General features: G+C 33.9%; 1 protein-coding gene across 3 annotated transcripts in view; it reads left to right on the plus strand.

Annotated features, from left to right (window-relative positions):
* blo (bloated) overlaps positions 1-13962 on the plus strand; it is a 70889-nt gene that overhangs the window by 35017 nt on the left and 21910 nt on the right. For all 3 annotated transcript variants that reach the window (XM_053761886.1, XM_053761885.1, XM_053761887.1), the window contains 2 exons: positions 2485-2569; positions 2987-3205. In XM_053761886.1, coding sequence (XP_053617861.1) covers positions 3082-3205 — 124 coding nt within the window. In that variant the 5' untranslated portion in view covers positions 2485-2569; positions 2987-3081. The remainder of the gene's footprint in view (positions 1-2484; positions 2570-2986; positions 3206-13962) is intronic.

The following is a 13962-nucleotide window of genomic DNA, read 5'->3' on the forward strand; positions in this document are numbered from 1 at the left end:
TATTTAAATTTTTACATTGCTATTATATACTATACTCAAGCATATGTTCAGAGAATTTCAAGAACCGGGACCTCAGATCACACGCACAATCTGTGCATAGGATATATTTTTATTTTGAAAAATAATCTCGCGGATCAGGTTCATGGCGACGGCTATTAAATTTCCATCAAATAATAACAAATTTCCGTGACGAATGTAAAAATGTGTAATATTACGTAATATGCATGTAATATCCCATTTATGGTCTTACAGTTCAATTGATTTAACTTAAAGTAAAAGTTAAAATTACGCTGTTGATAATTTATTAAAGTCCACAAGTATACAAGCGGTAGCGATTGTGTCATTTCACCGTGGTTCACAATACTAATATTAATAACTAAAAATAAATATAATTTCTTTGAGATATATATATATATATATATATATTTATATTAGGACAAATCACACAGATTGAGCTAGCCCCAAAGTAAGTTCGAGACTTGTGTTATGGGATGCTAACTCAACGATACTATATTTTATAACAAATACATATATAGATAAACATCCAAGACCCGGGCCAATCAGAAAAAGATCATTTTCCATCATGACCCGACCGGGGATCCAATTTTTATTATTCATTTTAATATTTCATATCGAATTTTAAATTGATTCATTACATCTACATTACTCTTTGTAAGTAGTTGACATTTGTGATTTTTTATTTATATTGTAACTAATTCATATACTGTTTCAGTTAAAAATTCCAATCCGGATTAATATCCGGGCACGAATTGTTCACTGAAAAAGGTTCAAAACTACCCACTCGCGAAATTCTCCGAATGAAAATTTTAACATTTTGAATACAATGTCATAGAAAAGTATATTAATTCTTCCTTATTTACACAATTTTAAATCCCCTTCCTGTCATAACTTGCGACAGTCGATACCATTAAAGGCTGAAGGCGACATTACCGTTTCGCAAGACAAGTGCTGATTGCTGGTTCGGTTGCAAAAAGTTATTTACGACTTAGGTTGAAACGGGAAAGAGTGGAGGCCTTGTGCCTCTTTGCTTAGGTTCACTGAGCCATCGTACTCATATGACGTTGATAACTGAAACATGATAATTTAGCATAACTTATCGTCATCATTGATTTGCCAGATATAGGTTTCTATAACTTAATTGGCGAGCTTCTACTATCACATATGTGTAATTAAGTTCTTTATAAGGAATACAATAACTTTGCTATATAATCTTTGAGTATATTCACTTTATTAAATACAATTCTTAAATAGGACATCAATTTTTACAAAAATTATAATTATAAATAATAAAGAGATTCCAGCACCGCCGCTTGGAAGTTGTCGCCGCTTGGTCGCTTGGGTTCCAAGAAGGCTGGCAGCATTACCTCTGAACCGCTATGGCAATCCTCTGTGCAATGTAACTGCCCGCCCTTGGATCGCCCGTTACCTCACGGAGACTTGCCTCAGGATCCCATGGGCTCATCGTCTCAACAAATATGGGAATACATATTTTTTTTATACTAAACAACAGGTATTAAACCAGCACATACCTTTTTTATTTCCCAGACGTTTCGGAGCTTGTTACAAAGGTCCGTGGTCACTGGGCGACTGACAAGATTCGAAATGTCTGGTAAATAAAAAAGGTATGTGCGCGTTTAATACCTGTTGTATATATATGTAGAGAGTATATAGAGAGACGACCTTGGTGGCGCAGTGGTAAAGTGCTTGCCTCTGAACCGAGAGGTCCCGGGTTCGATCCCCGGTCGGGTCATGATGGAAAATGATCTTTTTCTGATTGGCCCGGAACTTGGATGTTTATCTATATATGTATTTGTTATAAAATATACCTAGTATTGTTGAGTTAGTATCCCGTAACACGAGTTTCGAACTTTGGGGCTTAGCTCAATCTGTGTGATTTGTCCTAATATATTTATATTTATTTATTTATTTATATAATTATGCAACGCGAAAGTTTAAAAGTATTGGCGATTAAAAGACAACACAGGACAATAACTATAAAAATATTAACAAAAACGTAATAAAGAATCTCCTAGAAGATATAGGCCACAGTCGCTGAAAACCATTGAGGCAGATTGATTTATATTTGATAGCCACTTATTGCTTGCGTTAAAACTAAAGTTTTCAAATTTAAATATAACAATAACATACAATAGTAGTTAATGTTTTCAAAGGTTGAAGTTGTCAGGATCGTGGCAAGTTGAAATCCCTAAACTCTGCCTGGAAGACTGAAATTCAAATTCAAATCATTTATTCAGAAATTGGACCTTCACAGGCACTTTTTCACGTCATTTTTTATGTTAAATAGTTATATCTCACATAGCTACAAACTACTGGCATTTCGGACCGACCACTGCTGAGAAGAAATGCCGAAAGAAACTCATTTCAACAGTGACGTGATTTTAATATGTATGCAAGTAACTACGTTTTTTTTTCCTAAAGTGTGTGTTTTTTTTTTTGTTTCAGATGATACTATGACGAAGTGTCTACAATCAGTGATTGGCCAGTCGCGAAACTGATACGTGACTGATGTTTCTCAATACTTAAAGAGGTGAGATTCATGTAGTTTAACTAATTTGTTACTAATCACAATTTTTATTGATAATCCGTAATAAGAAAAAATAGATATAAAAAATCACATTATATCAACATTTATGTTAAAATTCTCTCCCTTCTATATGAGAAATATGTATATCGTCTCTTACTACGTGATATCGTTTTGATATAAGTAAAACTTGCAATTTTACTGGTAGCTATCATAATTTTATAAAACTTCATTTCGGATACCATTTTGAGCCAAGCCAATATATGGCGATGTTTATTTGGTCATTATTTTCTTTATGTTGTACCTTAGTAGGCATGTTTACTTATTATAATTGATAGATATCAAAAATGTTCACTTGTATATTCAATCGAAGCTAAACTAAACAAAATGGCTTTTTAAAAAAAATCTGTAAACTGTTTACAGACAGCCATACCGATGGTACCAAAGCTAAAACCACCAAGTTGACAGTTACCGATACCAAATTCAGTGGTACCGGGTACCTGGTACCACACGTTCCGATGCCAGATGAAACCAATGCCACGCCAGAAAAAGATGGCGATAGGGTGAACGATACCGAAACGAAAGAAGCGAAAGAGACAAAAAGTGTTTCTTTTAATCGCGACGTGCACGTAAAGAGATTCGGTGAGTTCCAGGCAAAAGGGTTGCATTGAATTTGTTCTGCTCATTTTCTGTACCTAAAGCGCTGTAGCTAACATATACTTTTCCAAAACGAAATAAGGACGTATATTTTGGCATTTTTTCTTAGTAATCTATGTTCCAAGCTAGCTATAAGTCAATCCAAATTACAGCTTTGAACTTCGCTGCCAAGCTCTCCTTTGCTATAAACTGTAACTGTTTGTAGTTTGTACCCAGGGACTGCTTGGTGTGGTCTAAATCTGTCTCGTCTGTCTTCTGTATGGGATGTTACGATTCATGTAAACATGATTCAACATTTTCATTTATGTTAGGTATTATAGGTACTATTATATTGTTAGGAGAAAGATCATTTTTCTTTGCTGATGTTCAATATTATAGATGTAGTGATTGATATAAAGTATCATGAAAATGTATTGCTTTTTAATATATTTTAAGGTTATTATAATGTCAAACATATAGGTAACAATCACAACTTTGGATACAGAAAATGCTGCCAATTCAATGTAAACCGATGCGAGAATTAACCCACTAATATTCACGTAACATTGGTATCACACGTATTACCTGTGATTGGTATCTAATATTATCTGTGGTGACTAAACCAAACTAGTCGACTATCGTGGTGACTATAACTAAAACTGAAGCATTGGCAACTAACGGTATAATCTAACTAATTCACTAGTCTCTATAGCTATTTTAACTAAAACCTTTCTTACGTTTTGTACATATTATTTTTACATTATTTAATTAATGATCAGTCTGCTGATGTACTCAAGTATTGTACTTTCTTTTCAATATTATTTATTGTTCTCCACAATCTATTAGTACAAAGACATTATGACGGTAGATAACAAGGTCAGAAAATTATGTATGGTCTGGATAAAATAGATATATTTAAGACAAAATCATCAACAAATTTCATTATAAAAAGGTAAAATCGATGGTAGAGGATAGATGTGAGCGAAGGCTGCTCCATCGACAAGGACAGTAATGATGATGCATATTTCCATGTAAACTGTCTGCCTTTTTGCAGACATTTTAACAGGTTTTTGCTTCTGATTGATAACATCTCCTAAACCTGCGCAGTGAAGCGCGCCGTAACCAAATATTAGTGCGGCGACCACAAAAACAACATTATGATCATATTTAGTTACGTTTTATCAAAAAGGGGATAGTCTTGAACTAGATACAAAGGGGGTATAAGTTTTTTAAAATAGTAACATAAGTTAAACGAAAGTAAAAGAGTTAATCCTAACATTTTCTAAATACTTATGTTGGCTTAAAAAAACAAGCAATATCAAAATTAGCTATCAATAGATACTTCAATGATATGCGTGCCAATGGTCTGACAACCGAAAGTGAAAGGATTACCGAACCGACGCCCGTGCGAAGTGAAGACGAAATAACAGGAATTCGGTCCCTGGGCTCCGACGCTCAACGTCTGAAGAAGAAACCGGGAAAACGCCCAGATAAGAGAGAAAGATACTTACGTGACTGATACATCTGCCTGATTCTTATTAAATCATCGAGTCTTCTCCCCTTAAAGTCAATTAAATTGCCCAAATTAGTGGCTTCACTTCAAGACATTTTTGAGTAGTCTCAGCCGTAGAGCCCTTGGCCTGTTTCACACACTTACCATTGATACTCAATCATAAATTTATACATTCGCTAAATATCCCATTCTAATCGGAGAATAACCAAAATTAATTGAAGTGATTTTTCACAGGTTTCATTTAAAGACAATTATACACTCGTTGATAACCTTAGTTCGTGTGTACGACAACCTTGTATTGAACCAGTCGATTATGCCTGAACATTTCACTGATACTTCATTCTTTTTATCGTTGATACGCCTGAACGTACATTAATCAAATTAATGTATCTGCGATTACGTATAATATAACTGTTATAGTTTAACTATTATACATAGATTTGTTTTGTTTTTTCACTCTGACCTAGAACTGACATTTTTTTATTCTGAACGGAACAACTTTTTTTCTTTATAAAATCTAATTTAATTGAATGAACATTCTTTTTGTCCAGTAGGGTGAATGATTAATCAAGCAGATTCCTACACCTAAGTTTTCTAATATTGAAAATTTCACTTTTTTGAAAATTTCAAGAGAAACGATCGAAAGAGGCCATTCAAAGAAATTAATGCATAAATTAATATTCATTAATTTTTATCAATATGAAATGAAAAAATATGTGTTGTTTGCCTAAACAACACAATTTTTTGTACACTTACCAGCTCCAATAAAAAATAAATTAGAATCGAAATACAATATCTTACGGATGTGATTTATCATTCAACATCGGCTTATCATCCGTTTTTGCTTGGATTAGAGATGTTATCATTCGTTACACATTTGTCATTTTTTGTTACTCCCGAAGCTAAATAAATTGTAATTGTTCTGCAGCCGTAACGTGGTGTTAGCCACGATGAGTGTTAACATGGTTTTTATAAGAATTTATTTAGTAGATGGTACTTTCTGATATAGTGGCGGATCATATTTCCTTAATGGACTTATGTGCGACTTACAGAGCTAGCGGTCAAGCTTCAATTTGTGCAGCAGGAATAGGATTAATTTTGCTCGCAACTTCGTTTGCGTGTGTTTCGTAAAATGTAACATTTTCTTTAACACGACATCCGTAAACAGTCTATGCAATTGAATAAAGCAGAAGAGTTTATTTGAAATATTTTAGTCACGTTATATGACATCGAATATTGCAAAAAAGATTGTCGTTTCGAAATACTACTAGTTTTTACACTTGAGAGTTATTATATAATGTTTATATTGCCTGTAACGTTCTGAAGAAAAGTTTGGACTAAATAGCTTGCAACGTAAGCTTGTCCGGGTGGAGTCTTGCAACGCGTTGCAAAGCTTGCAATAAATAAAATTATGTTGTTGCTTAACTACTAAAGCGCCAAACTGATTCGATTCACGTTAAAATATGGAGCGAGAGGTTGTGAATGAAGAAAAGAGAATGAAATAGTATAACCTAAAAATACGGAACCAATTAAAAGGTTCAAATTAATAGGCGAAGCCTTGTAATTAGCATAGTGTTTATATATTGAAACATATGTAAGTTTAATTAAAATTCTAGTTAACATCTCACCTTCTAGGCGCATACATAGTTAATATAGATGCATATAATACACAAAGTGATCAAAACAACATTTAAAAACTTTAATATTGCCATAGTTGAGTTTTTTGTAACATAAACGTGATTATAATTCAAATTTTTTGCTATAAAACTAATGATATAATATATCTTTAGCGACTGGATTCAGTTTCGGTTGTCATGTTATCAAAATAAATCCGAAAACATTGAAGTACATGAATGGAATAGCTAAATTGGATATATAGTTATTAGAACATTAAGGCATGTTCCAAAAGCCAAAATCATATTTTTTATTAACAAAACATATGTGGTTACGAGAAGGTCGCATTGATAAAATTGATTAAATGATATAACTAATTCTACTTTATTTTTCTTATCAAACCAGAGCGTAATTACAAGTATGACAGGATCAAAATTGGTCGGATATCATCAACATCATCAATTATATCAGTATACGTTCAAAATGTTACTGTATAATATCTTAGATCTTCATCTCAGCCACAAGTCAACAAAACCACGGCACTTTTTATTTGAAACAAATTCTCAGAACGACATGTCGACTCCAAACCAGTAATATTCAATATCAAGGTCCCCTTTGAACTTTTTTTTGTTGTCCGGCGCTACCGCTACAGTTTCTCCATAAATGTCACGTCTAATAAGATTGACGGCTTGATAGAGCCTATCCGGTTCGCTGGAGCAAGTGTTAAATGCCGCTGTTGCTACCAAGTGTTTGATTATATCTATTTTTTTTTCATGTTTGTTCGTTATCATCGCTTTACTGTTCATCTCCTTTTTTATACAAAGTTAGATTAGTGCTGGGGTTAAGATTCTTTTAATGTTTTTTTCTCTTACTGCGTTGAATTTTAATTTGTTCCAGTATACCTATTGAAGTAATCTACACAAGTACATTAAAAATGTGTTTCACACTTTTCTGGCGAGAAAGATCTCCACCAACTCCTTCCAATCTAAAGAAAAAAAAATATGATGAAAGATTATTTCTGTAATAATTTAAACAATTTTAAATTAATTCCTTAATTGTAATTTAAATTACATATCCAATCTAAATATTAATGCCTATCAATATAAACTTACAGTCACCTAATCAAATCAAAGTTTTATATGCATTCCAAAAAGATATACAATTAATTTATTTTCTCTAAATGGACGTCGTTAAGTCATGTTATAGGCGCAAAAAAATTACACCACACGATCTACCAGAGCATTTATATGAGGTACATACGAGTCTTAATTAATTTTCTAGAGAATTATCTACAACAAAAAAATATATTTTAGCTCTAATTGATCCGATTATATCGTCAACATGCATGCCGAGTAAATCCGGGTCACTCGGGTAAAACCGCAATAAATTATACACCTAATTCTTCCTCAGTAATGTAATTACACTATCTATGAAAAAATCCGCATCAAAATCCGTTGTTGTTTTAAAGCGGAAAGCGACTTTGTTTTATACTATTCAATGATACTGGTTAAACTTAGGTTATTTATTTAAAACCAGCTGCTGCCCGCAGCTCTACCCACTGCCATAGCCCGTTTGACAGCAGATCACTAACTAATTTCTTCCAAACTCGCGGTATAGTCGAATTAGCGTGACAAGCAGACTTTCGTATCTATAATATGTATTAGATTGGAACTGTGGATAGCCTTTTGTCTGATTTATCTAAGGTTATCAAAGTTATAATATCAACCAAACATCAAAGATTACAATAAAAATGACATGAATACATCACAAAAAACATAACATTATCTGTATGTCCTGTCCATAAGATTGTCCTTTTAGCATTAAGTCCACCTTTTGTATTTTATACCATATTAATACACAATATCTGATAATCAAAACACAAACTCTAATTACATTTTATTATTAACTGTTTCATAATACAAAACCAATCACCTAACAACGAAGGTCGCTGTATCATATGACATATCTGACTGAAATGAGATAGCATGACAGGAATAAAATGAAGTGGACCGAGAATGTCTCCCTGAGGCAGGCCATTAAGTAAGACGGCAGCGGAGGCGGGCAGATCCGAATCTGGCGCTGTCGAGGCGAACCCAAAAAGGTCTCAGGTGACGCGATTCGCCACAAACAGCAGTTATGAGTCGACATTGACCTGATCATGGTACCTTTTGTGGTCAACGGTGTCGAAAGCTGCACTCTAATCCGAGATTTTGCATGGCTTTAATTCGTAAAGTTTAGATCACATATTTGTGAATAATCTAAATAAATATAAGTACGATGTGATAATGGGTAGCGGTGAGTATTATAAATTATACGTTATAGCGTGCAGGCTCCGACCCTGGATATCAATACATCCCTGTGCACCTCACGTACCCCTCGTACTTGTCGCACCCCGCGATCGCGTGCGAAGGTTTATTTATTTCTTAAGATTTCTTCTTGTATGTTGTAATTTAATATTATTTTGTCTCACACGTTTTATATAAAAACCTTTCTTAATTTTGTGGCAACAAAGACTTATGATTTATCTCCTTCTTTTGATAGACCATAGAATATATATTCCAAATAACGGAATCCAAGAAACAGGTCGCTTACATTATACCGGAAATAGTCGATTGTATCATAAAACCGATAAATGAGTTTGGTAAATTCTTTCATTAGCCGTGTTAGATTATAAAAACTTTTTGTAAAAATAATTAACATAAACTTATAAGTCTTCGTAATTAATTGCTCTCTTTAGTCGTAAATTTAATTATTTAACACGTGTGTAAGATTCTATCTCGTTTTGTTTAATGATACAACATTTTTTAATCAAGATTTGGATGTTAATAGATCAGTATTCTTAGGATCCTGCAATAAAATAACAGAATGTATTTAACTTTACAATTAACGTTTCTTACAAAGACAAAGATCATTTATTTGCAAAAACATGACTTTACATTATTTACAATGTGGTGTTAAAAGAAAACTTAACCCAATATGTTTGGCATTACCGGTTATGGAGGATGTCCTTCAAAATAATTCTAAAAATCATTGATTGTGATTTATTTGATTATATATTTTTATTATTTGAAAAACAAGTCTTTGTAATTAATAAAGAAACGGTAAACTGTTCACAATAAGAAAATTATCAACGTAATTACTATCGTAGAACGAAATGGGGCAAATTATCTAGAAATGGTTTTCTAAAACTTTAGTATAAAATCTTTAATAGAACGTATTCTATTTCTTCAGTTTGCTAACACAATTTCCCAATATATATGACAACAAAAAGAAAAAACTATAAAAGTACATTACAGAATTATATAAAAATACATTTAATCAAACACCAAACATAGTGCGGCTCAAGTCAAAAAATACAGTTATTAAAAGACAAATTGTTAGTTAGCGCGGTGGGTTTAAAATTTGAAATATTTATCACTCCATAATTGCTGATCCAAGGATGTGACATTTGATTTGAATACCATAACGGACATAAGCCCACGTGTCGAATACCTCTAACCGACCTTGCTTTAGGCATAAACTGTGGTATTTATTAATATGATAGGTTCTAACAGAATAATCGACGTAAAATGGAAGATGCATCTGTTTTATGTCAGGGCAGATTAATATTAATGGAGTCTACATAGTTTCCATATACATATAACTCATCTTTCTTAGGGGAAAATAGTGAGGACAGATTTGTAGTCTTTCCTTTTCATCTTCACATATTCGCGGTTGTATTCGGGGCTGTATCGCCACTATCGTCCTTGTGTCAGAGTAAAAGTCTTAAAATTTTTAAGGTTTTTAAAAGAGGCTGTGATAATATTTATTTATTATTTTACTTATTATCATTTTAAAGACAATACACATAATGTTTTAGGCCAAAACCACAGAGCTTTGTTACGTACCATGCAAGAGTTATATCACAGTATCTAATACAATTTACTTAGCTACTTATTCTTCTTCTTCTTCTTCATAATCGTATTCCTCATTGCTGAGGATCTTGTTTATTACGTGTAACGAAACACAACTTTCTTAGCATTATTAATGGAGTGGTTTGCCATTGCCTTCTCCATTTCACACACAAGTTAATAATAATCAACCAATGTGCAGGTTTCCTCATGATGTTTTCCTGCACCGGAAGCAAGTGGTGGACGATGAAAACCATGAGTCAGATTAGTAGGATTCGAACCTGGGACCTTTCGATCCACAGCTTCTACTAGCTACTTATACTAAATATAATTATCCTGACAAAACATACGTATAATATAGAATAAACAACATAAATATACTATATAGTATCGAACCCGCCGTCTGTCTGACGACATTCCTCCTCATGTTAGCTTCTCAGCTGCTAAGGCTGTGTATCCCCTAGTCGCCTCGTACGTCATCCCGGGAAGGATATACTCGTAGGGTGGTCCTAGTGAAAATTTGTGTGGAAAAAAAGATTTTTGATGAAACTTTGTACATATAGAGTTATAGCTGCGCCCCGGTGCTTCGCTTCCGTGGGAATTTTCTGATAAAAAGAACCCTATGTGTTATTTCAGGTTATATTCTACCCGTGTATCAAACTTCATAATAATCCGCTGAAGAAGAAAAACTGATCCAATGCTTTTAGAATGTTTAAAATACGGAATAGTTTCTGAAAACGCCTTTATATGAGTAAATGTCGACACGTGTATGTTAATTGGTATCGTCTGTTCGAGCTACAGTCATGTGAGACTGCATGACTATACTAAAAATTATATAACTTTTTGGCTTTACCTGGTAAAATAGGAAGGAGCACTTGTTGTTGTCGAGGGTGTACATATATAACTACTAGCTGCGTCCCGGGGTTTCACTTCCGTGGGTATTTCGGGATAAAAAGTACCCTATGTGTTAATCCAGGCTATATTCTACCCGTGTACCAAATTTCATAACAATCGGTCTAGCAGATTTTGCGTGAAAGAGTAACAAACATACATACATTATCACAAACTTTCGCATTTACGTATAATATTAGTAGGAAAAATCATTGCAAATCGCTTAAGTATGTCTTCTTTCTGAACGATGTTTGACGTATGAAAATTTAGAAAATAAATAATTTCTTAGGTAAAGGAGTCCCTTTTTTAAAAGCTTTTATTTAACTTGACTTGTATGTATGTTTGTTAAGTACAAATCTTGCATCTTTACTTTACACTAGAGATCCCTCCCGACTTCGCTCGGGTAAAACGTAGTCAATTATATACCAAAACCTTCCTCCGGAATCACTCTATTTATGTGAAAACCGCAAGAAAATCTCTGTCGTTTTTTGAGTTTATCGCGAATTGACAGACAGACAAACGCGGCAGAGTACTTTTTCTAATATGTAAGAATGGATAGTAATTACGTTCATATCTACCGGGGCATTCATTATTATTAAGAACATTTCAATCGAAAATCTTCATTATCAATTGATCAAATACATTAGTTCAAATAGTGTGTGTTAATCAAATAAACTCATCAATTCCGGCCCACTGTAACGGAAGCTGCCAAGGTTCTGCACACTAATGAGTGTTCCTTGTGTATGTATCTCCTAAACACGCAGAATTAGCACCTTCAACTTTGATGAATCAATTCTGATGCTTTGTTAGTTTTGGGCTTAGTCTAGTCCTCTTAATTGGAAAATATTGTTAAAGACTAGCGGCTCGTTCGACGTCGCTCGGAGAAAACCATAATAAAAAGTATGTCTATGTCCTATGTCACTCCTGAAAGTTTCGCCTATGTCTGTGCCAAATTTCATCAAAATCGGCCCAGTAGTTTTTGAGTTTATCCATTACAAACAAAAACAAAAATACAAATAATTTATCTTTATTATATTAGTATGGATACAGTTTCTCTATCATCTTCGTGTGTTCTTTGTTGAAATATACCTTAAAATTTTGAAGATTCGGCTGTGATTTTACTACAGGTCGTCTGCCGCGCGTTAACCCTCTTTGGGAAAGCTATTATTGTCAAGGCTATGTGTCCCTTAGTCGCCTCGTACCACAACCAAAGGAGGATATGAAGTGGTCTACGTTTAGCCATTTACTGCATCACCACCTACGCTCCTCGCTGCAAGACAAACCTTAGCTTTATAGACAGCCTGATCTAATAATGACGTCACAATATACCATTTACACAACTGCTTCTATTTACTTCGACAAGGTCCTGTATAATAGAGCGATCAGCTCAAAATACACCGTTTGTACAATTCTCAACTGTTTAGCATATTATCGATATGCCAAGGCAAAATATATGTCACCGTTATGTATATGTATATTAGGCGAGAAATCCATTTTTAGTTGACAAATAGCTACATAGTAATTTATGGTCGACTATTATACTTAATTTGTGATATACTGTTATAATGTGAAGAAACATGTGTTTTTCAAAAGTAGTTCCTGTCTCATCTGAACGTGTTTTCGGTTTCTTCCTCAGCGGTCATTGGAGCTCGGGGTTCTTCGATTCGCATTATGACTTCGCCATCAATCGTTATTAGACCACGTATGCTATTTGACGTCATCGAGTCAGTCTTTTTGTTTATCCCTTTTTAAGACGCCATGTAGCCGCACAATAGACACTTTTTTTTATAAATTTGTTTTTTTTAGCGAAAAAAAAATTGATTTATACCACAATGTAGTAGACAGTTGATTTGTAGAAAACTATGAGACTTCTAGTTACCTAATATGGTAATCATTAAAATATTTATGTTTCGCTTTAAAAGAAATTTATAAACGTGTGGTTTTTGATTGCGGTGTAGATGGCTCTGTAAAAATTGGTGTGACTGATTACATTGTAAAGTTTCGATGTCAACAACCCAAATAAATATCAGGAAGAGAGAGAAACGCTCAAAGATGAGAGACGAGAAAAGGTTCCAATCTAACTGGCAAGACGAACTAAACAAACATAATAACGTGGTTAGAATAAAGCTTGTAAATCCGGTTATCCTTTTGACACGTGACCTTGGCCGTCGGTTACCAATTAAAATGTCGTTGTGGAATCGTCAAGAGGTCACATGGTTACCTAGAAATCAGTATTAAATTGCCCGCTTAGCATATGTCTCGTGAACCCAAGAAATGTTGGTTTGATGTCGTTAAGGATGATATGCGTGCCAATGGTCTGACAACTAGGGATGCCGACGACCGTGTGAAGAAGAATAAGTAGGAAAGCGGGAATAGGCTCAGTTGAGAGAGAAAGCATATGGTGTGAGCCACGCCGCTGGTCTTCTGCCAATGCTGGTTAAATGTATTATTGTGTGTGTGTTCCAAAAGGATCTTGTCCTACAAGTACAAGTCACCAGAAAGTATTTGAATAATTACATCAAAATAATTTAAATTTGTAAATAAAAAACACACATATATTTATGAAGAAATTAGCTTTTTCCCGCGCCCGCGTTAATTTTTCGGGATGAAAGGTAGCCTATGTCCTTTTCTTTACTTCGAACTGCATGTATGCAAAATTTCATGAACATTGGTTGAGTAGATAGAGCTGGAAGAGGTAACAAACAAAGGAATTAACTTACTTTCGCATTTATAATATTGGTTAGGAATTATTGAATTGATTAAAATTTCCTTGTTAAAAGAATCAGCAAGCGGTGTTACATTACTATGTTGTTTACATAAGTAGTTAATTAAATCCAGCGACATACAAATAAATA

This window comes from Plodia interpunctella, chromosome 22 (genome assembly GCF_027563975.2).
Source record: "Plodia interpunctella isolate USDA-ARS_2022_Savannah chromosome 22, ilPloInte3.2, whole genome shotgun sequence".
Taxonomy (NCBI): domain Eukaryota; kingdom Metazoa; phylum Arthropoda; class Insecta; order Lepidoptera; family Pyralidae; genus Plodia; species Plodia interpunctella.